This window comes from Bos javanicus, chromosome 9 (assembly GCF_032452875.1).
Source record: "Bos javanicus breed banteng chromosome 9, ARS-OSU_banteng_1.0, whole genome shotgun sequence".
In the NCBI taxonomy this organism is placed as follows: Eukaryota; Metazoa; Chordata; class Mammalia; order Artiodactyla; family Bovidae; genus Bos; species Bos javanicus.
The window spans coordinates 10032230-10055640 of NC_083876.1; the positions used below are offsets into that span (position 1 = coordinate 10032230).

The window sequence follows — 23411 nt, forward strand, 5'->3', positions numbered from 1 at the left end:
CTGGTTTTCCAGAGTTATTTCACATTTTCTCTCCCCTGTAAACAGACTCCGTGTCCCGCTTCAGTGGTGTCTCTGTTTCCCGTGGACTGAGGAGCGGGTGGCCCTCCCGTTCCCCCTCAGCCCAACCGCCCGGCCTGCCCTCCTCTCCTGAGGGGAAGGCCGCTCCATGGACTGGGACCGTGCCTGCTGCAGGGATGCTTTCCTTCCCAGGTCCTGCTGCCTCATCTTCCACCCGGCTTCCCTGGTTTTTCCCTCTCTACTGTATCTTATTATCTCCAACTATGATCACCTCCAGCTACCACTTTTTTTGAAAGGGTCATCTGATCCTTTTTACTACTTTCTTTTTTGAGGTTTCCCCCCCACTGCATTCGACTCACATTTCCGTCTGCACCTCTGTCCTGACGGTCTCCCCGGATCAAGGTTGCCAGTTACCTCCTTGTTGCCAAGTCCCATGGAGTTTTCTGCTTGCTGAGTTCTCATCAGTTTTCTGTATAGATGACCGCTTACTCTTCCTGACCACATGCTCTTGTCTTGGTGTCCACAAGCCCCTTTCTCCTGGTTGTATTCTCACTTCTTTCCTGTTCTTCCTCAGTATCCTCTGTTGGCTCCAGCTCATCTCCAGACCCCGAGAAGTGAGTCCCCAGGTACCTGCTGGCTCCCTCCTCTGTTCCCTCCGCCAGCCCTGCAGCTCTGTCCTTCCCGTGTGCACAGACGGGCTCCTTGGGCCGTATCTGGGCTCGGCCAGGGTTCTCTGGTCAGTGTGCCTCTTGTCACTGCCGTGTACCAGAGGTGTGGCTCCTCCTCTGCCTGCTGCTTCCCCCGTATCAAGATGCCACCTTACTCCAAGGCTCACTGAGTTGCTTAAGGCAAAAGTCAGAGTTGACCCAGTGCCCCTGCGCCTTCGACTCTTCTTTCCACCAGTGAATCCCAGCGGCTGCCTCTGTCCATCCTTGCTTTTCCCATCTCATGCTGGCCGCCGCACTCTGTCCCCAGGCCTCTGTAGTAGCTTCTGAATGCACTCCCTTTCCCCCCCGAGTGCTCCCCCTTCCCCTCTGAGCACGCCCCTTTTCCCCCCAAGCGCTCCCCCTTCCCCCCTGAGAGCACCCCCTTTCCCCCCAAGCACGCCCCCTTTCCCCTGCAAGCGTGCCCCCTTTCCCTCCGAGTGCATGCCCTTTTCCTCTGAATTGTCTTTTTGAAGATAAATGGGATCATGTCCCATGTCTTCCTGTCGTGCACAGAATGGTATCAGCTCCTCGGGCCTTGCCCTCTGCGGTCCCCACACACGTCTCATATCCGATCTCCCCTCCCGTCCTCACTCTGCCTCAGCCACCCCCGTGCTGTGTCCCCGGAATGGCCTGTTTCCACCTTACCCTGCCTGGGATGCTTTCCCACATCTCCTGGGTGCTGCCTTCCGGTCATTCAGTTTACTTTAAACAGCACCTTAGACACAGGCCTACCCTGAGCACCTAATTCAAAGTATTCAGAGGTCTCTAGTCATTCTTGACTGTGATGCCCTATTTTAACTTACCCCCTGACACCTATGCAAGAGAATTCCAGAAGAATGTCTACTTCTGCTTCATTGACTACGCTAAAGCTTTTGACTGTGTGGATCACAACAAACTGTGGAAAATTCTTAAAGAGATGGGAATAACAGACCACCTTACCTGTTTCTTAAGGAACTTGTATTCAGGTCAAGAAGCAACAGTTAGAACTGGATGTGGAACAATAGACTAGTTGCAAATTGTGAAAAGAGTACGTCAAGGCTGTATATTGTCAACCCTGCTTATTTAACTTCTATGCAGAGTACATCATGTGAAATGCCGGGCTGGATGAACCACAAGCTGGAATCAAGATTGCCAGGACAAATGTCAACAACCTCAGATTTGCAGGTGATACCACTGTAATGGCAGAAAGTGGAGAGGAACTAAAGAGGATCTTGATGAGAGTGAAAAAGGAGAGTGAAAAAGCTGGCTTAAAACTCAGCATTCAAAAGTGAAGATCATGGTATCTGGTCCCATCACTTCATGGCAGATAGATGGGGAAAAGTGAGAACAGTAGCAGATGTTATTTTCTGGGCTTCAGAATCACTGTGGCTGGTGACTGCAGTCTTGAAATTAAAAGACGCTTGCTCCTTGGAAGAAAAGCTATGACCAACCTAGACGGCATATTAAAAAGCAGAGAAATCCCTTTACCAACAAAGGTCCATCTAGTCAGAGCTATGATTTTTCCAGTAGTCACGTACTGATGTGAGAGTTGGACTGTAAAGAAAGCTGAGTGCCGAAGAATTGATGCTTTTGAACTATGGTGTTGGAGAAGATGCTTGAGAGTCCCTTGGACTGCAAGGAGATTCAACCAGTCCATCCTAAAGGAAATCAGTCCTGAATATTCATTGGAAGGACTGATGCTGAAGCTGAAGCTCCAGTACTTTGGCCACCTGATGGGAAGGGCTGACTAATTGGAAAAGACCTTAATGCTGGTAAAGATTGAATGTGGGAGGAGATGGGGACGACAGGTGAGACGGTTGGATGGCATCACCGACTCAATGAACATGAGTTTGAGCGAGCTCCGGGAGGTGGTGATGGACAGGGAGGTCTGGCGTGCTGTGGTCCTTCGGGGCACAAAGAGTCGGGCACAGCTTAGTGGCTGAGCAGCAGCAGTGGCACTGAACACTGCCTGCTGCTTCATTTGTGGTGGTTTATTTGTTTCTCTCCTCTGTATCTCCTCCACACATCCCCACAATGCAGACTGTAGAGTGTCATTGCCTCAGACGTCGCTGAGCACCTATGCTGAGGCTTAATTATTGAGTGAACGGCTATTGGTAGAGCCAGCATTTGATGTAGAAATGGCCCTCTTTGTGATGGGCTGGCGGGGAGGCTGAGTGGGAAGTGGACACGGTGGTTCAGGGGAGTGGGGGAGCTGAGGGAAGAACGGCGCTGGGCCTTCAGACTAGAGCCGAGTTGCGCTCTCCACTGTCGGCCTTGCTTGTGGTGCAGACGGCTCCTTGTCACATCACTTGACTGCCCAGTGAGTGTTGGATGGACCAAGGCCTCAGAGGTGCTTGAACACATAACTGACCAGTGAGCCTGCAGGGAGCATGTAAACAGCGTCGTGTTCAGGATGCTTTTCCCTCCAACTGGTACTTTTAATTACCCACCATGGGGCACTCCTTGGGGTCGCAAAGAGTCGCACACGACTGAGCGACAGAACTGAACTGATACTTTTAATTACCCACCACGGGGCAGTCTTTTTTAAAATAAGGGAAAAAGGTAAAACCACCTTTGTAATACTGCAAAGTATTTAGCCAGACTATAGAAGATATTTTTAAAAAGTAGTATCTGTAGCTATTATATTGAAGAGTTGCTAGTTAATAAATTTGCAGTGCTAAGAGGGTTAGTTAATATGGTGCTAACAGCTAAACTAATTTGTCTTTAATAATCTTAGAATATTTACAGGGGCTTTGCCACTTTAAAAGGAGTTTTCCTGCACTCAGATTCTGGTGCACTGCTGGTAGGCTGTATGGAAATGTGTCATGAGGCCTTAGGGACACCCAGCTGTACATACACCCACCCAGGCTTTCTGTAGAGACGAGGTATTTAGGACCCGTGTTCGGTTTTATTTGCCCGAGGCTGGTAAGGACTCAAGCACCTAGGGACCGAGTGTGATGAGACGGTCTGGAAGCGATGCCCGGGCTCCTGGCCTGACGCCCGGCCAGTGGTGAGGTGCTGTCGGTCACGGGGACCTGGAGCGCACGGGGGTGTGCATGTGCAGCAGTGCAGGCGGCCGTTGCTGTGGGTTACCCAGGCCTGCTGGGGATCCTTTGCAGCTTTTGTTTCAGTCTCTCCCTTTGGAACTGGAGCAGTAATTTTTCATACCCAATAATCTTTCATCGTTTGTTGGTAAAATACCTGATAACTTGTATGGTGTGTTTAGTTGCCTTGAAAGTTTTTCCTCACATCCCTCCCAGTGTAGTGGCACTAAACCAAGGGCCCACATTTCTCTGGCAGAACCGTGAGCTAAGAGATTCAGGTTATCTATCTTTCCTCTGGTTTAAAAGAAGACATAAAGCTTGGAAGTGAAGTGTTGAAAGACAAGCATTGTGTTATTCTGAAGTAGCCACAGCCAGATGCCAAAGAGAGAGGATTTCCGTCATCTAGGAGAAAAGGAAACAGGCAGCTTGGGTTGGCAGGTGGGTGTGGGGAGCAGAGGGGAGAACTAATTATAGCAGCGTGTAGTAGGGCTGGATGACATTAGGCATTGTAGCGTGTGTAGTAGGGCGGGATGACGTTAGGCATTGTAGCAGCTTGTGTAGTAGGGCGGGATGACGTTAGGCATTGTAGCAGCTTGTGTAGTAGGGCGGATGACGTTAGGCATTGTAGCAGCTTGTGTAGTAGGGCGGAATGACGTTAGGCATTGTAGCAGCATGTAGTAGGGCAGGATGACGTTAGTCGTTGTAGCAGTGTGTGTAGTAGGGCGGGATGACGTTAGTCGTTGTAGCAGTGTGTGTAGTAGGGCGGGATGACGTTAGTCGTTGTAGCAGTGTGTGTAGTAGGGCGGATGACGTTAGTCATTGTAGCAATGTGTAGTAGGGCAGATGATGTTAGGCATTGTGGCAGCGTGTAGTAGGGCGGGATGACATTAGGCATTGTGGCAGTGTGTAGTAGGCGGGATGATGTTAGTCATTGTAGCAGTGTGTGTAGTAGGGCAGGATGACGTTAGTCATTGTAGCAGTGTGTGTAGTAGGGCGGGATGACGTTAGGCATTGTAGCAGCGTGTGTAGTAGGGCGGGATGACGTTAGTCACTGTAGCAGCGTGTAGTAGGGCGGATGACGTTAGTCACTGTAGCAGCGTGTAGTAGGGCGGATGACGTTAGTCATTGTAGCAGTGTGTGTAGTAGGGCGGATGACGTTAGTCATTGTAGCAGTGTGTAGTAGGGCAGGATGACGTTAGGCATTGTGGCAGTATGTAGTAGGGCGGATGACGTTAGTCATTGTAGCAGCGTGTAGTAGGGCGGGATGACGTTAGTCATTGTAGCAGTGTGTAGTAGGGCGGGATGACATTAGGCATTGTAGCAGTGTGTAGTAGGGCGGATGACATTAGTCATTGTAGCAGTGTGTAGTAGGGCGGGATGACGTTAGTCATTGTAGCAGTGTGTAGTAGGGCGGGATGACATTAGTAACTTAGTGGCAAGAAGGCAACTTGGCTCACTGTGTTTTGTCCAAAAGAGCAGTCTCCAAACCCTTAGGTGTAAAGGTGACTCTAAGATCTTATCACTAACTAATAAAAGTAAAAAAAATTAGAACATGGCTTTACTGCATGTGAACTTAACAAATACCAGTTGTTAGTTGTGGTTGTGTTGGCTGTAGTAACGTGAAACTCTATCTTTGGTTGGATTTCTTAGCAGATTACTAGAATACTTTAACAAGAATTTGACATATTAAATATCAGATAATGTTATCTTGCTAATAATATGTAAAGTATCATTCTGAAAGTATCTATAGAATATGAGTTCTGTTCTTTGCTAACAGTGATTTCATTTTATTAATGGGTATTTTACTTTATTAAAACCAAGAACCTTAAATAGAGAAAGCCTACATCTGTGTTTGAGAACCGAGTGAATGGTTTCTGGTGCTGAATTTCCATTTCTGCTGTAGACTGAATGTATCATCTTAATGCAAACAGTGAAAGGATGCAAACCTCTGGGTTTCCTGTGAGTTAGTGATGAAGAAGAAGTGAAGTGAAGTCGCTCAGTCGTGTCTGACTCTTTGCGACTCCATGAACTGTAGCCTACCAGGCTCCTCCATCCCTGGGATTCTCCAGGCAGGAATACTGGAATGGGTTGCCATTAGTTAGTGATAAGTTGCTGTAATTTCTAGAGAGCTCACAGTCTGCCTGTGAAGGAAATCTTGAGACAGTACATGGTATCTGATAAAGGAGGCTGACGTTAGTGTCGTGCCACTGGAGCGTGGCTGGTGATCCTGTGTTCCCGCCTAGTACCTAGTGACATGAAGATACATAAAGCCAGCAACAAAGAGTCGAAAGAGTCAAGTTATAATTGTACCATTTAAATCTCAAATGTTTATAATGTATTTTCATTTTTATAGTTCACAAGGCAGTGCTGTAATAATTATCCTATTTTATCCTCTCTTGTTCATCCTCTGATTTTCTCCCTTTATGTAGTTCTGAGCTTCTGATTTCCATCATTTTCATTCATTCTAGAGAATTTCTTGCATGGCAAGTCTGCTGGCAACAAATTCCCTCAATCCTTGTTTGTCTGAGAAAGTCTTTACTTTTCAAGGATAATTTCTCAGGATAAAGAATTCTAAGTTTATGGAGTTTTTTCTTCCAACAGTTTAAATATTTGATATTTGAGTTGGGTGTCTTTCTTGCTTGCAAGGTTTCTAGGGAGCAGTTAGATGTAATTCTTCTCTTTGTTCTTTTTTAATAGGTTTTGTTTCCTCCCTCTGGCTTCTTTCGGGAGTTTTTCTCTGTGTTTGATTTTATGTGCTTTGAAAATGACGTGCCTCGGCATAGTTGTTTTTAGCGTGTATCTTGCTTGGTGTTCCCTGGCCTTCGTGGATCTGCAGTTGGATATCCAGCATTAATCTGGGGAAATTCTGTCAGTGTGGCTTCAGATGTCTCTCCCGCTCCTGTTTCCCTCTTTCTCCTCCTTCTGGTGGTCCCCAGTGTGTGCAGATTGCATCTCTTATAGTCGTCCCACTTGGATGTAGTCCCCTCCCCGCCCCAGTCTCTTTCACATTGGAAGTTTCTGTTGATGTACGCTTAAGCTCAGAGGTCCTTTCCTCAGTCGTGTTCAGTCTGCTGCTGCTAAGCCCATTAAAGGCATTCTTTATTTGTTACATGTTTTTAATCTGCCATTTTTGGGTTCTTAAAATTTCCATTTGTCTGCTTACATTACCTGTCTGTTCTTGGCATGCCATCTACTTTTTCCGTTAGAGCCCTTAGCATAGTAAATATAGTTGTTTTAAATTGAGTCTGATAATTCCTGCATCCCTGCTGTATCTGAGTCTGGGCCTGATGCTTAGTGTATGTTTTCAGACTGTGCTTTTTGCCTCTTTGTAGGCCTCATTTTTTCTGAGGCTGAATGCAGTGTGATGTACTGGCCAAGGAACCCCAGTCAGCGGGCCTGTGGTAACAGGTCGGGGCTGTGGGGCGGGGCAGCGTTCTGGAGACTGTGGTTAGATCTCGTCTTTGGGCGAGGCTGCATCCCTGGGCTGTGCGCTGTGCAAGTGCCTCGGGTTCCCCATTGTAGGTGGGACAGGACGGCCAAGGGCACTGCAGTGGGGTGTTTCCCTTCCCTGGTGTCAGAGTGTTCCTGCAGCTTTCTCTCCCCCCAGTTAGGGAGGACACCTGCACACGGGAGACGCATTTCCTGCTTTCCGGTGCAAAGCGGAGGATCAGAGGGGTCAGGAGTCTTTATTCTCTCCCCCCTCACCCGCCACTGCTATTTCTCACGCAGCGTTGATTTAGAATAATCAGTATGTCATTGAGGCAATATTTTGGGGTAGCCTGTCCTGGGCCCCAGCTCTACCCTGGTGCTGGTTTCAACTCTTGTGAGTTACGATTCTCTGTACTCCCCTATCTCTCCAGTTTGGGTGAGGGTTGGGGAGACCCTGTGGTCTGCCCTGTGACTTGCTTTTAGTTCCTTGTAGTCCCGTGTCTGTTGTTGGAGTAGACCTGTGTCCAGGGGCCAGCACTGTGGCACAGGGTCCTGAGTCTCAGCCTGTTGGGAACAGTGCACAGAAGCGGCTGCGCTGTTCTTGCTTCCTTTCTCGATACGCGCATATTCTGTGAGGAGGCTGAGAGGGGAGGGGACCATGGGAGGTGCTTGGCAGAGGCGAGAAAGGAGTTCTGGGTCTTTCTTGTGTCTAGAATCACACCCTTGCCGCCGTGTGCTTTGAGAGGTGACATCACAGCCCCGGGGTGTCAGGCCCGCCTCTCCGTGTGCCTTGTACTCATCGCACGAAGGGGCCCGGGGTGGCATTCTGTGCCCCGGTGAAACATGGCCGTGAGGACCCACCCGAGGGGCCGCACGTGGCCTCTCCCGAGATCAGCCTGCATTCTCTTGTCCCGTTGTGTTTGCAGAATCACATTCAAAGAGAAGATGGTGAATTTCCAGATACAGCATCTGAGTGTTAAGCCTGTGTGAGCTCTTGGTGGGCTGTGCAGGCTGTAGCTGCTCAGAAATGTTAGTGACCTGTTGACTGTTCCCACACAGCTGGAAAGGGTCCAGGCTGGGTTTTAGATGTGGGTGTTGGTTAATGCTTTCCTTTCCCTCCTTCCTTACCTTCCAAACCCTGGTGTCGAGGGCTGACGTTCAGCAGGTCGCGGTGATGGTAACCCAGTCCAGAAGCAGGGGGCTGGAGGCTTTGGCAACCAGGCCCCCAGGTGTGCGCAGGTGTGATGGCTGAGGGCTGGCCCCTTTCAGCGGGCCCTGTTTAATGGTCCTTTCTTTCCTACTTTTGCTGTAATCAGTAAGTGGTGAATTACAAAAAAAAACTATCCTCTTTTCCCTTCCCTGCAAACCTCCAAACTACTGTGCATACAGGGATAAGAAATCGGTGTGGGTATTCCAAACTGGGTCCTTTTACGGGTGGAAGCTGATGTTGGACTCCCAGGCACTGAGTGGGGGTGTCCCAGGCAGCCAGGCCATAGGGCTGCCCGTTGCAGGACGGTCCTCAGACACGGCTGAGCCCTGCGCCAGGGCCCCGCCCCCGCCAAGCTCTTCCTCCATCACCGCGCTGGGCCACACCGAACTGCAGTTAGGTCTGCGTCCGTTTGCTTCACTAGAATGAATTCTTTTTAAGCTTAGGAGTCATGTTTTACTCATTTTTGTGTCTCTAATACTTACGATTCTGGCGGGAATTTCTAAAAGGTAGCTCCACAGCCACCACCAGCTGCCAGTTTTGAAGCACCTATTATGTACCAGCTCTGTGAAAAAGACTATGTTATTTTAATCCTCACAAAAACTCCAGCACAGTATTTTAAGGGAACTTACTTGCGTAGGTACTGGGTGTTTGTGCGGAGCAGTGAGAGCCGTGGCGGGCCTGGCGTGTGAAGCATGTAGGCCACTCTTTGAGATGCTGTCCCGACTGAGACCTAAGATAGGAGCCAGGAGTTTAGAGAGAGGCAGACGCCCAGAACTTTAGAAGGAAGATGTAAGTGGGCTATGAGTGCTTGTACCATTGAGCTTGGCATGAATTCTGTGCAGAATGTAAATGGAGTTTTCTTTTTAATTTGCTCCTTTCTTCAGAGTGTCAGCCACATTCACTAGTTACCTTAGATTACCTAAGAACAGCCTGTGTCAGCCTAAGCTTAGTGGTCGCAATTTTCAAATCTCCTTCTGGTCCAAATGTAGGCAGTGGGGCCTGGTAAACAGGTTCTGAGTGGACAGCTGTGCCCAGAGGAGCCCAGAGAGAGAAGTGAAGTCAGTGTCGATGGACCATGATTAACTCTGCAGTCTCAGTCTCAGATTTCATTCTCTTCACCGTTTTATTAACTGCATGTATCACTGTCACATTGTTCACATTTTCAAATGACAGGGCAACAGAGATTAGTTAGTTAAACTATTGCGTGACAGAATCAATTCCTCTGGAAATCTTAAACACAAAATACCAGCAGATTAGGTAATAATCAGTTCAGTTCAGTCGCTCAGTCGTGTCTGACTCTTTGCGACCCCATGGACTGCAGCACGCCAGGGTTCCCTGTCCATCACCAGCACCTAGACCTTGCTCAAACCCATGTCCATCGAGTTGGTGATGCCATCCAAACATCTCATCCTCTGTTGTCCCTTTCTACTCCTACCTTCAATTTTTCCCAGCATCAGGGTCTTTTCCAGTGAGTCAGTTCTTCCCATCAGGTGGCCAAAGTATTAGAGTTTCAACTTCAGCATCAGTCCTTCCAGTGAATATTCAGGACTGATTTCCCTTAGGATGGACTGGTTGGATCTCCTTGCAGTCCAAGGGATTCTCAAGAGTCTTCTGCAACACCACAGTTCAAAAACATCAATTTTTCGGCGATCAGCTTTCTTTATAGTCCAACTCTCACATCCATACGTGACTACTGGAAAAGCCATAGCTTTAACTAGATGGACCTTTGTTGGCAAAGTAATGTCTCTGCTTTTTAATATTCTGTCTAGGTTGGTCGTAGCTTTTCTTCCAAGGAGCAAGTGTCTTTTAATTTCATGGCTGCAATCACCATCTGCAGTGATTTTGGAGCCCCCCAAAATAAAATATCTCACTGTTTCCCCATCTATTTCCCATGAAGTGATGGGACCAGATGCCATGATGTTGGTTTTTTGAATGTTGAGTTTTAAGCCAACTTTTGCACTCTTTTTGACTTCCATCAAGAGTATACTGCAGTCAGTATTGCTGACTAATGACTGTATCAACACTTATGACACCACCAGCAGAGCTTTGGCGATTTTATGTTTAGTTTGATTTCTCCAGACAGAACTTTTCCAAATCATTGAAACTAATTGAGATGCTGTTACTATACACATAGCAAATGTTGCTATATTACTGAAAACCATACACTGTCCACAATACCAGTCCTTACAAAAGTGAAAGTGTCTGTAGTCTTGGATTTAAAGGAGTGGCAACATTTCAGGTCTTCTTGGGTGGAAGAAAGTTGGCAGAGAGAAAGTCCACAACCAGGTATGGTGGTGAGTTCTAACAAAATGTTGTCCTCTGGAAATGGCAATGGTAAACCGCGTCAGTATTCTTGCTTGTTGGCGGTACAGAAGGACATGCGCTCTTCTCCTGCAAAAACTCCAGAGTTACAACTCGCTGCTGAGCAGCCATCGACAGGAGAATGTTGGATCCCACCAATAAAAGATACCCTACATCCAGGGGCAAAGGAGAAGCCCCAACAAGATGGTAGAAGGGGCAAAATCTCATTTAGAATCCAACCCCATACCGACCAGAGATACTCAGATAGCTCAAACAAAACCTTGTGCTCATCAGGAGAACCCTCAGAGACTGAGCCAGACCTGCCTTTGAGTGTTGGAGTGTCTCCTGCGGAGGTCCGGCTCAGCAGTGGCCTGCCGCAGGGGCTCTGGGTGCAGCAGACCTGGGTATGGCATAAGCCGTCTTGGAGGAGGTTGCCATTAACCCCACCATAGAGCTGCCAGAGCTTACACAGCTGGGAAACAGTCTTGGAGGGCACAGACAGAACCTTGTGCCTACCAGGACCCAGGAGAAAGGAGCAGTGACCCCACAGGAGACTGACCCAGACTTGGAGAACAATACAATTCTGAAATGAATGAGCTGGACCCCAAAGTGCCCTGAATATAATGGCACAAAAGACGACCTCAGAGGATTATAGGTGGCAGAGAGCTGGGTGGGAAAAAGTGGTCTGCTGGGGCTGCTGAGGGGTGTTCACTCTTCATTCCTCTGCTGAGTGGCAGTGTTGTGGAGAACAGGGATAAGTGAGTAGATGGGACAGGCTGCCTGAAGAGAACCTTTCTAATGTTTAGATTTTCTGCATGTAAAATGCGCTGTGCCGTCGTGTCCACTGAATCCACAGTACCGGGGTTTTTACCAAGAGCAGCCCCATAGGTGAGATGTCCCAGCGATGCTTCCTGTGTCACATAGTGGCTTGAGTAAATGTTGTCTAAAGCTCTGTCTTGTTTTGAAATTTATATAAATTTTTGCTACTTATCCAGCTCAGGGAAGTTTTTTTGAGATTGTATTATAGTGTCCCTAGGCCATGAGAACCATTTACTAAAAGATGTCCATGTGAGTGGGGACACACAATCAAATATAGGTTACAATTCTAAATTGAACTCTAAAAATAAAATTTAAGAAAGAATATAAAATTCAGAAGCGGAGTACACTAAGTAATGACAGCCTTAATGTGAAAAAAATCTATAAAGAATGGTAAAGAAAAAAGAAAATTTAACAAGATTCTGAATAATAAAACAGTAAGATTGGGATAATAAGCAGCAGTCATGTGCAAGATTAATTTTCAGGTTGTATGTAATTTGATTGTGAAAGGACACACATACAAACATATGGTTATTTATCAGAACATAGTAGGAATGCCAGAGAGTGACTTGTATTAATTACTGATACCATGCCACTGAGGCGCTTTAATATGTGAACAACATGGATGACCTAGTCTGAATTCTGTTTCTGCTTTGGAGTATATGATGTCATACAATCCAACAGCTTGGAGTAGCTTACCATTCATAAATTTTTACTAAAAATTGAAGTAAAGCTTAAATCCTGCTGTTGGGATTTCGTAAGGCTCTGAGATGAGAGAGTATTCTGGGAACGGCCTGTTGTTGAGCAGCTTGTTAGGTGGGGAATGTTCAGGTTTCGGGCTATGGGGAGGTGGCAGGTTCGGGGCTGTCTTCCTGGGCGTTGGTCTGTCTGTGTCTCAGCCACACAGCCCTTGCCCAAGGTGGCGGTGGTCATCTTCTCCTTTAGCAGGGCTGTTCCTGTGCCTGGCACACCACCCCAGGAGTAGCTTTGCTTTTGCAACTCACCTGGAAAATTCATCTAGTTCCTAGCTCTCGTGGGTTGTTCAGGTCCTTGCACAGTACAGCCCCACGTTTTCAGTTTCGCCTTTTGTCGCCTCCATACACTCGGCCTCCGGGTTAGGCGGGTAGGCCCGCTGTCTTTCCCATACTTGCTTTTCTTCCTCGGGTGCCTTTCAGTTCCTACTTTCATACGCCTTCTTGTCTTCCCTGCAGACCGCAAGGTAAATACCACTGCCTGTGTATCACTTTAAAATGAGAGTGTTAAACAGGGTGTGTTGTCTCATCTACCTGTGTGAGTCTGTGAATGTTAAAGGACACTGATTATAGACAGACTAGCTAAGGCATGATTGGAGATAATCATTTTTAAAGAAGAATTCTAATAATTACGTCTAGACCTTAAAAAGTTGTATAGCTTCCCTATTCTTATGTATTGACACTACTATTTACGTTAGTTGCTCAACCAAGCAGAGTGCATCGCCTTCCAGAGGCTGAGCTCTTGCTCCTGTTGTGTCGTAGGGTAGGAATGGTGGTGAGTGTAGGAGCTGGGAACCACGTGGTTTTGGCTCAGTTCCCTTCTATGGGGTGGCTTTATGAACTACACAAGATCAGCCGGGTGAGGTCTTTGTGAATACAGATTCCTCTGCTAATACAGATTTTAATCATTTGAATGAGACATTTGCTCAGTATGAATCTAAGGAAATTACATTTTATAAAATTGCTTTGTCTAAGTAAACCTGTGTTCTTGTTTATTAGGAAAGTTTGTTTAATAAATTATAGATTGCCTACTTTTATTCTTTGACAGCCAGCTTCATTCTTCATTTATGAAAAGGCAAATTCATGTATGATATGCAGGAGAATTCAAAGTGGAACGCTTCTGTACATACTGCTTGATGTGTTTAAGCTGAGTGTGGAACATCGACAGGGAGACAGTTCATGAGGAAACTCGTGCTTGTCAAGCTCGTGACTTACTATTCTCACATTGTGTTCTTTGCCAGCCTCAAATTCTAACAAGACAATAGCATTTTTCTTCTTGCTGCCAAGTCGCTTCAGTCATGTCTGACTCTGTGCAACCCCATAGACGGCAGCCCACCAGGCTTCCCTGTCCCTGGGATTCTCCAGGCAAGAACACTGGAGTGGGTTGCCATTTCCTTCCCATTTCCTTCTTAGGTCTTCTAAAATTTGGCTTTAAGAAACTATACTTTATATGGTAGCTGTATTCCACATATCTCAGTTTTATATCCCTGATGGTTTAGCAGGTAAAGAATCTGCCTCTAGTGCAGGAAACAAAGGAAACACGGGTTCAGTCCCTGGGGGAAAGATCCCCTGGAGGAGGAAATGGCAACCCACTCCAGTGTTCTTGCCTGAAAAGTCATGGACAGAGGAGCCTGGCAGGCTTCAGTCCATGGGGTTGCAAAGACAGACACGACCTGGTGACTAAACAATAACAACAAGCACGTGATACTTGTAGGTATAATACCCAGAGCATCATGGCCAGGGCTGTGACCCGGGCAGGCCTGTCCCGGGAGGATTGGACATCTGTGTGCTTGTGGCCGCTCACTCCCCAGTTCCCCAGACTGAAGCATTTGTAGTAACACAGGTTGTCCAGTTAAAAAACAAAAACAGAGAAGGAAGGTATAGCAGTTTAAGTATTCAATTGAAAAGAATTGCTTATTTTGTTATTGTACACTGTGCTTTCTTTGAAATTATTTTGGTAATAAGCAGGGTGTGTCTTAAACCTGTGTTGGATGTTGAAAAAGAGAATGTGAAATGGATTATGTTAAATTTCTTAGAATTATATATAGTTACAGGCTGATAATTATGTGTTTGGTAAAATTATTAAAGAATTGATATCTATTACGTTAGGCTAGTTAGTAAAAAAAATACTCTGAGAGAGACAGTAGTGACCAAAAACAAGTAAGGGGAGATACATGTTCTTAGAAATTTGTGTATTTATATAGCTATCAAGCAACAAACTCATGTAACAATTAAGCTATTAATTCTTTAGGTAGTTGAAGAAATGATCTTGTAGGAGTGGTTTGAGAAATGAAAGAATGGTAGAATGAATGTTGTATTTTCTTGGCTTAACAGAGATAGGTGGTATATTCAATGGAATATTATTCAGCCGTAAGAAGGAAGGAAGCCTCGCCGTTTATAACAATATGGATGGACTGTGAGGGTATTATGTTCAGTAACGTTAAGTCAGAGAAAGACAGATACATATACCCTCACTTGTGTGTGGAATCTAAACAAACAAGGAAGCTCATGGACACAGGACAGATTGGAGGTTGCCAGAGGCAAGGATATGGGTGAGAGTGGATGAAGTGTGCTGGGGGAGGGGGTTTACAAAGTATCAGCTTGTAGTTAGAGAGAAATATGACTCCAGGTTTTAAAAATTCTACTGCGGGTAAAATACCATTAAACAGCCATCATATGCCACAGAGAAACTGTGAAAGGATGAGTCAGTAGTGGCAGACTTCATCACTGTCTTATTTTAAGAAATTGCCACAACCGCTCCAGCTTTCAACAGCCACCACTTGGATCAGTCAGCAGTCAGCAGCGTGGAGGTGAGACCCTCCGCCTACAGTAAGATTACAACATGCTGAAGTTTCGTCAGCACAGTTTGTCAACTAAGTTGATGTCATATTCTACGTCCTCTGTTGTCATTCACTGATCTTCACAGCATCCTCACCAGAAGCAAATTCCACCCAAGAAATGGCTTTCTTTGCTCATCCGTAAGAAGCAACTCCTCCTCTGTGAGGGTTTTACCCTGAGATTGTAAGCAATGCAGTTACATCTTCAGGCTCCACTTCTAGTTTCAGTTCTTGTGCAGTTTCTGTCACATCTGCAGTTCCTTCCTTTATGAAGTCTTGAACCCTTCAAAGTCATCCATTGGGGTTGGCACCAGCTTCTTTCAGACTGCTGTTAATGTTGATATTTGGGCCTCTTATGAATCACGAATGTTCTTAATGGCGTCTAGAATGGCAAATCCTTTTCAAGTGGCTTTCAGATTCAACAGGGGCATCACCATCTATGAGATATTCTGTCATGCAGCCCGATTGTTCCACTTACAGGGCTCTGGCAGCATAGATTGAGCGTAATTTAAGGGCTCCAGGAGTTTTGAATGGTAAACGGGCATTCAGCTTTTAAGCCAACAGCTATATTAGCCCCTAACAGGAGAGCCAGCCTGTCGTTTGAAGCTTTCCAGCCAGGCAGTGACTTCTCGTCTTTAGCTGTGAAGTCTTTAGTTAGATGCATCTTCTGATTGAAGATCGTTTGATCTGCATTAAAATCTGTTGTTCAGAGTAGCCGCCTTCATGCATTGTCTTTGCAGCTCTGGGTAACTTGCTATAGCCGCCACGTCAGCACTTGCTGCTTCACCTCACACTTCTACATTATGGAGGCAACCTCTGTCCTCGACACCACACAAACCAGCCTCTGCTGGCTTCAGAGGGTTTTTCTGCAGCTTCTCTACCTTTGTCAGCTTTCTAAGGTTGAAGGGAGGTTAAGCTCTGCTCCAGTTAGACTTTGGGTTAAAGGAATGGTGTAGCTGGTTTGATCTTCTGTCCAGGCCACTAAAACTTTCTCTGTATCAACAATAAGACATGGTAAGTTTTCTTTTCTTTTTTTTTTTTTTAAAGTTTTCTTATCATATATATGTTCACTGGAGTAACACTTTCTGTTTTACATTCACAACTTGGCTGTTTGGTACAGAAGCCCTACTCTTGACCTGTCTTGCCTTTTAACGTTCCTTCCTCACTGAGCTTAATCATTTCTAGCTTTTAATTTAAATGAGGGACATGGGACTGTTCTTTCCTTGAGCACTTGGACACCCCTGTAGGGTTACTAACTGGCCTGGTTTCAGTCTTGCTGTGTTTCAGGGAACAGGGAGGCCCGAGGTGAGGGAGGGAATGGGCAGCCATCTATTTGTGGAGCAGTCAGGACACACGTTTATTGATTGCTGCCTTATGTGGGTGTGGTTCACCCCAAAACAGTTCCACGGTAGCATCAGAGGTCGCTGATCACAGAGCACCATAACAGATATAATAGTGATGAAATGTTGGCAACACAGACGCACAGAGTGAGCAGATGCAGGAAAAGTGGTCCATGCAGGTTGCTGCAGACCTTCGGTTTATGAGCAGCGGCATGTCTGCAGGGCTCAGTAGAGCGAGTGCTGCCCGTGCGTCAGCTGGGTTCTGGTAGGGCCAGGGGTGCCCGCCTGTGCTGGCAGCCTGGGGAAGAGAGATGTGCTCTGCGCTTAGGCTCTGGGGCCCACCCGGCGGCACAGGGAGCAGGTACTGCTGTGAAGCGTGCAGCGTTCATGTAAAGGGTTTAGATGCTTAAGAACAAGTACATTAAGATTAAAGTTCTGTATTTACTGTCTTGGGGTCCTAATATGTCCAGTTTATCATTTCAAGTTGAATGATTGTGTTTACCAGTTTATGATAATAAACGCTCTAGGTTTATCATACTATACTTCATATGCTACATTATATTAACTTTATCAAAAGTATACCTAATTGAGGCTTAACAGTCTTGTTCAATTTCTTTGAAAAAAAATAATAAATTTGATTATTTACTTTAAAGCTGCAGAAGAAAGAAGACCAGCAATTGGAACCTAAAAAAAGTACCAGCCCTAAAAAAGCTGCAGAGCCCACTGTTGATCTTTTAGGACTTGGTAAGTAAAAAAAAACACGTCACCGTTAGAGCTATGAAACATCTGAGACCCTGACTTGCATTGACTAGCATGGCTTTATCGTCCATGTGCCAAAGGGACCTGTTAACTGAATTTGGACACGGTGTGGTTAGTTTGCTGTGTTCCCGCAAAAAGGGAAATCTTCATAAGGGAGCTGGCATCTGTCAGCAGTGCCTTCACGGAAATGCGAGTGCTGAGTTCCTAGGGAGAGGGGAGCTGCCAGAGCAGTCTCCAAGGCTTGGTGGGCCATGCTGCCTCAGCACTGCAACGAGGGGTAGATGCATTTACTTCTACCCCTCTTCTCTTTATTTAGCTTTTTGCGGGGTTGGAGGGATCCCTTAGCAAAATAATTCTGGCATAGCCTTATTGTAAGGTGCTGTCTTAAAGTAAGCTTTTTTTGGGTTAACTGAAGCAACATGCCTTATACCTCGATCTAGTAGCTAGGTTCACGTTATGTGTGTGATGACAGTAAGAAGTGCTCAGTTTAATGTCATTTTTGTTCTCGGGGCTGACAGATGGATGTTGTCTGCCTGGCAGGTAGACAGGCTTCCATTCAAAGGGTGCTTGTATTGTCCTTATCTGCAATTGTCAGCTCTTCTTAAGTGCTTCTCCTCTTTGTTCTAAAGTAGCTTGATAAATAGTTATTTTTATCTGAGCCTTCTGCAGTAATTAATTTAGAAAAAAATCTGTTTAGTTTAGAGAAAGATTAATGGCTAAAGGAAAACAGTAAAAGATAGTTGAAGGATGGAGTTGAATTTCATGAAAGTTTTCTAAAGATTGATCTTTGTTCTTATTAAGAAGATTGTTTTCTGTTTTAAGAATTACAATTGAATGTTTTAGTCATTTCTTCGAAGTTGGTGTTTCATGCAAGTATACTCCCTATGGATAAAAATCTGTGGTGGTGAAATTAGGAGGTATATATTAGAAATATAAAAAAATAACTATGATTTTATGAGCCCTGAAAATAGGGCTCAGTCCAGGCGCTTTAAATAGAATTATGTTGAATACAAGTTCTCTTAATTTATGTATTTTACTTCCTTTCCTCTAAATGAGAGAAAGGGGAAAAAAAGACTCATTACCAAAGTAAGAATAGATCCTACTAAGACTGCATGCATCTTTGTCTTCACTGCAGCATCTCCTCTCCAGTCTAGTGCCTCGTTTACCAGTTCATAACTTAGAAATGTTAGATGTTAGAAATGTTAGAACCCAGGCCTGACTCTTACCTTACAGACTCACTGACCCACAGCTCTCAAAAAGTGTCTGCTGGTATCCAGGCACCTAGACACTAAGCAGAGAGCTGTGAAGGAGAGCAGATGAGAATGCCTGACCTCTGGGAGCTTTCATTGTCTCTGGGGAAGCAGTGATAAAATAGTGAAGCAAACTGTGGTATGGGTCATGTCTGGTAAGTGCTGTAGCTGAAACAAAAAGGAGTGGTGGTGATTTTAAATAGGGCTACGGGTGCTGGGGGCTCCCTGAGGTCCCACTGGAGTGAGGACCTCAGGAAGTCAGGGCTCCCTGTCCGTGGGGGTGAGACAGGTGGGTGTGGTGGCCCCGCGGCAGCCTTGCCACCACATGAATGGGCCAGGATGCGTGAGACCTGGAGGGTGTGGGGCGACAGGGAGGTCCACTGCGACAGGACTTTGGCGTCTGCTTGGAGTGTCCTGGAAATGCATTGCAGGGATTCGAGCAAAGAAGCACCTCCTCTGACTTGAGTGTTTCAGGACTTCTTGTAGCTGCTGTTTTAAGAGTTGGGTGTAGTGAGGCGAGGCTGCCGTAGGGGCAGGGGGACCAGTAACACAGCTGGGGGGCGGTGGCTGAGGGGGGTGGTGGTGTGGGGAGTTGTAAGAAGTAGCCGGCTCTGGACTTGTTTTAAAGAAGGAGCCAATAGGGTTCGCTGACCAGTGAGCAGCGTAGGATGTTTCCCTTTGGGAGTGACTTTGTAGAACAGGCAGCCTGCTCCCTTGGGACAAGCAGAGTTGCTCTCGTGAGGTCTCCAGCTGCTAAGCATGGTGGTGCGGAGGTGATCTGGGAGACAGGTGGTGGGCTTGGCCCCAGGCGTCAAGCTGTTGCCACAGTGATGCTGCGTGGTCCTGTCGCCTGGCACTTGACCTCTGACCTCAGAACACAGATCTGTCTTTGTGGACCGTCACTTGCTGTGCTTCCTGCTTTCCAGCTGGTCACAGTTGCAGAGCGTGTCTCCTCTCAGTGTGTCCCTGTCCTCTACCGCCTGGTCTCACAGTCCCTGGGCCATGGGGGTTTCAGACTGTGGCTCCCCTCTTCTGGCGTCAGGCTCTGTGATGTCAGCCGTGGCTGGGTCTCATCGGCGCTCTGGGAGCCTGTTTCAGCAGTGGGAGAGCTTCAGGAAACTGTCCTGAGGGGAGAGCCAAGCTTTGCTCATGGTAGGAGCATGTGGGAGTGCTCGAAGGAGAGGGTGAGGACATATCTGGGGGGTTTGCTGCTGCCTGACGATTCTAGCTCTGTGCTGGAAGAGTTCTGGCAGTGGCCGGGCAGGTTACGGGGTCAGAAGGAGGGCTTAGGGGTCTTGCTAATGAAGTCACAGCAGCGGAAAGGCTGGTGCCTCACCCAGAGCACGCACAGCTCTGCTCCTGCCGGTCACCAGTCACCTAAGTTCTAGAAGAGATTGTCTGGCTTTGAGAGAGCAGTGCTCCTGAATGAGGACAGAGCAGCAGCCTCTCGTGGGTAAGCGTGGCGCTCTGGTTCCCCGCAGGTGGCAGCATGTTGGGGCAGGGGCAGCAGGCGCATGCGGTCCACTTTATGGCCAAGTGGAAAAGACGGCAGGCCCAAGCGGGTGAGAGCAGAGACAGCCTTCACGTTACACGTTTGCAGGAAAAGCAGAGAAAAGCCCCACAGGGTTAGTGCAGTTACCCAGCCACAGAGGGCCAGGAATCCCAGGGTTCTGTGTGTATTCGGGGTCACATTTTAGTAGTCTCACACAGGATGATAGTCAAGGCAAGTTTTTAGAAATGTGAACTTCCCATTTAAATGGGCCCTTTAGCGAACCTTTTTGTTTCAGCCCAGTGGCTCGAGATAAACCCATTTTCCTCAGCTCCCCTTTCCTGATCTACTCCCATTCCAAAGTCATAAAATACTCTGTGTGCTTTTTAGCAAGAGTCAGCAATGCTCTTCTGAAAGGGAATAACTGTTTTTGGCTTTGTGGGCCTTACAGCCTCTGGGGCAGCTGCCGCTCGCCCCTGTGGCGGGCATGTCGGTGTTGGCAAGAGTGTGGATGGTGAGGGGGGCTGGGCTCTGCTGGGCGTTAAAGATGGTTGGGAGGGGCCTTTATGCTCCTGGCTGTGCCTGCAAGAATGACTTCATGTTCAGATGTTAATTTGCACTGGAAGCGTGTGGACGCACAGTTTACTCCCCCTTACTGTCTGGTATTAGAAATGGGGTCCATACTTGGTTGTTACCTGCTCTCTACTCTTGGAAATGGCCAGGTCTTAGGGCCCCTCTTGGCGAGGGCCAGCCCGGCCGCTTGACTAGAGCATGTCCCTGCTGTCTGAGAGCAGAGCTGACACCAGCTCCCGCCGCCGCCGGGGTGCCGCTTGCCTGTGCTCTGCACGTGAGGCTCTCCCAGGACTGGGGGCCACGCTGTGCGCGTCTTCACGGCCGGCCTCTGCTGGTGACGACTTGGCTTTCGTGAGACGGAAGCTGACAGACTGCTTAGCAACTGGTTAGGACAGCCTCAGACTGCTTTTTCTAGAAGGTACCATCTGAGAGCAGTCTTCAGGGTGAGCACCCACTCCAGCCGTAAGGCGTGGCAGGCCTGTGGCTGCGGGGTGAAGCGTGGCCTGCTGGCTTCAGCTCGGCCTTCCTGCAGACTCCACTCCCCAGCAGGAGGCTTTACCACAGGCCTTCAGGCGCGTGGGTGCATGGGACTGTTGGGGACAGGCGCCTGGGGAGAGCTCACACAGAGGCGGGCTGGAGCTTGGTGATGAAAGCCTGGCTCAGGGTGTTTGTACTGCTTACATGGGCGTATTCTTCTGCTTGCTTATGTTCATCTAGGGACATTTCTGCCTGAACGTTTCATCAGCCTTGAGTTATTTTAAATACTGAACTACACAGAGACGTATTTAGATAGTGGGTTCCTCAGTTTTTTCTTAATTAAAAAGCTCAGAGGAACATACAGCTTTAGGCAAGTTTTAAAGTCTTCTTCATGCCTGTTTCAGGAAATAAAAGCATTAACTTGTCAGAATAGCCAAAATCAGATGGGTTGGCAATGCTAGTGAAACATAGTTTCTACTATTATATATAACCTACTTAATTATCTAGTAATGTATGTCCCAGTTTTATATAATGAGAGAGGTGAATACACTGCCTTTTTTTCTGTAAATTTTTTTTGTGTTTGTAAGATTTCTGGACAGAAACAAACTAAAGAATAAAATACTTTCAGAAAGCACTCTAATTACCTTTAAAGCAGTAAATTCCTACAGAGAGGTTTCTGTTTTTCAAAGGCCATTCACTGAAAAGTACCACAAGTTTGGGACTGGGCAGACTGGGCCACGGCTGGGCCCTGGCCTGAGAAATTGCGGGTGGGGGGTTAGTTGTGTGCGTCCTGCTGCTGTCCGGGCAGGGAGGAGGAGAGGAGGCTCTGTCTAGCACACGTGCCTGAAGTAATTTTATAGTCTGTTATGGTTCTGTGGAAAGCTCTTAGAGAGATGGGAATACCAGACCATCTTACCTGTCTCCTGAGAAACCTGTATGTGGGTCAGGAAGCAACAGTTAGAACCCTGTATGGCACAACTGACTGGCTCAAGATCGAGAAAGGCCTAAGACAGGGCTGTATGCTGTCAACCCCGTTTGTTTAATCTATACACTGAGCACATCATGAGAAATGCTGGGCTGGATGAGTTACAAGCTGGAATCAAGGCAAGCGGGAGAAACCTGAACAACGTCAGGTATGGGGATGATACCACTCTAATGGCAGAAAGCGAAGAGGAACTAAAGAGCCTCTTGATGAGGGTGAAGGAGGAGAGTGAAAGACTGGCTTAAGACTGAATCTTAAAGAAACTTAAGATCATGGCATCCTCCCCCTACTGCCTGGCAAACAGAAGGGGAAAAGGTGGAAACAGTGACAGGTTTCCTCTTCTTGGCTCCAAAATCACTGCAGATGGTGACTGCAGCCATGAAGTCTGATGATGATTGCTTCTTGGCAGGAAAGCGATGACAAGCCTAAGCTTTGTGTTGAAAAGCAGAGACATCACTCTGCCAGCAAAGGTCTGTATAGTCAAGGCTGTGATCTTTCTGGTGGTCACGTATGGTTTTGAGAGCTGGACTATAAAGAAGGCAGAACACCAGAGAATTGGTGCCTTCGAACCGTGGTGCTGGAGAAGACTCCTGAAAGTCCCTTAGACAGCAAGGAGATCAGGCAGTCAATCTTAAGGGAGATCAACCCCGAATATCCACTGGAAGGACTGATGCTGAAGCTCCAGTATTTTGGTCAAATGATGCACACAGACTCATTGGAAAAGTCCCTGACGCTGGGAAAGATTGAGGGTAGGAGGAGAAGAGGATGAGATGGCTGGATGGCATCACCGATGCAGTGCACGTGAACTTGGGTAAACTCCAGGAGATGGTGAGGGACAGGGAGGCCTGGCGTGCTGCAGTCCATGGGGTCGCAGAGAGTCAGACATGACTGAGCAATTGAACAACAACAACAGTGGTTCTCAGATATGGTTAAAAATTAATCAAATCTTGCATTGTTTCTGCTCAGAAGAGTATGTTCAGTGAATGACTAAAGACTACTTCACCCTTTCCAAAAGGGGGCCTTGGCTGTCTGTGTGTGATCACACCTGTGGAAGGGGAGCAGACAGGTGTGTGCCTGTTTGCTGGGAGAGACCAGCTGTGCACCATTGCTACCCACGGTCCTGAGTCTGAGGGGCGGCCACAGAGGGTGGCGACTGGGCCTGCTGGAGAGCTGGCAGCAGAGCCCGGGGGGAGGGCATCGCCTTCTCCAGACCCGGGCCCCAGGGACTGTGAGGCGCATGACAGCAGGGGCGATGTCTAGGCATTGATGGCGGGAATGCTGGCTGTGGGCGAGGCGCCTTCCAGTTGTTGGGCATCGGGGGCCTGAACGTGGCTGCAGGGGGACTTTTGATGAGTGTTGTGTGAGCGAGCAGTTTGGGGTCATGAGTCGGCGCCCCTTCCTGCTTCCTGAGCCGTCACCCTTGGACCCTGCCTGGTGGTCAGCACATG

At 47.3% G+C, this 23411-nt stretch overlaps 1 protein-coding gene across 5 annotated transcripts in view; it reads left to right on the forward strand.

The window, feature by feature from the left end:
- Positions 1–23411, forward strand: part of SMAP1 (small ArfGAP 1) — a 189302-nt gene that overhangs the window by 140631 nt on the left and 25260 nt on the right. For all 5 annotated transcript variants that reach the window (XM_061427139.1, XM_061427140.1, XM_061427142.1 and 2 more), the window contains one exon: positions 17087–17177. In XM_061427139.1, coding sequence (XP_061283123.1) covers positions 17087–17177 — 91 coding nt within the window. The remainder of the gene's footprint in view (positions 1–17086; positions 17178–23411) is intronic.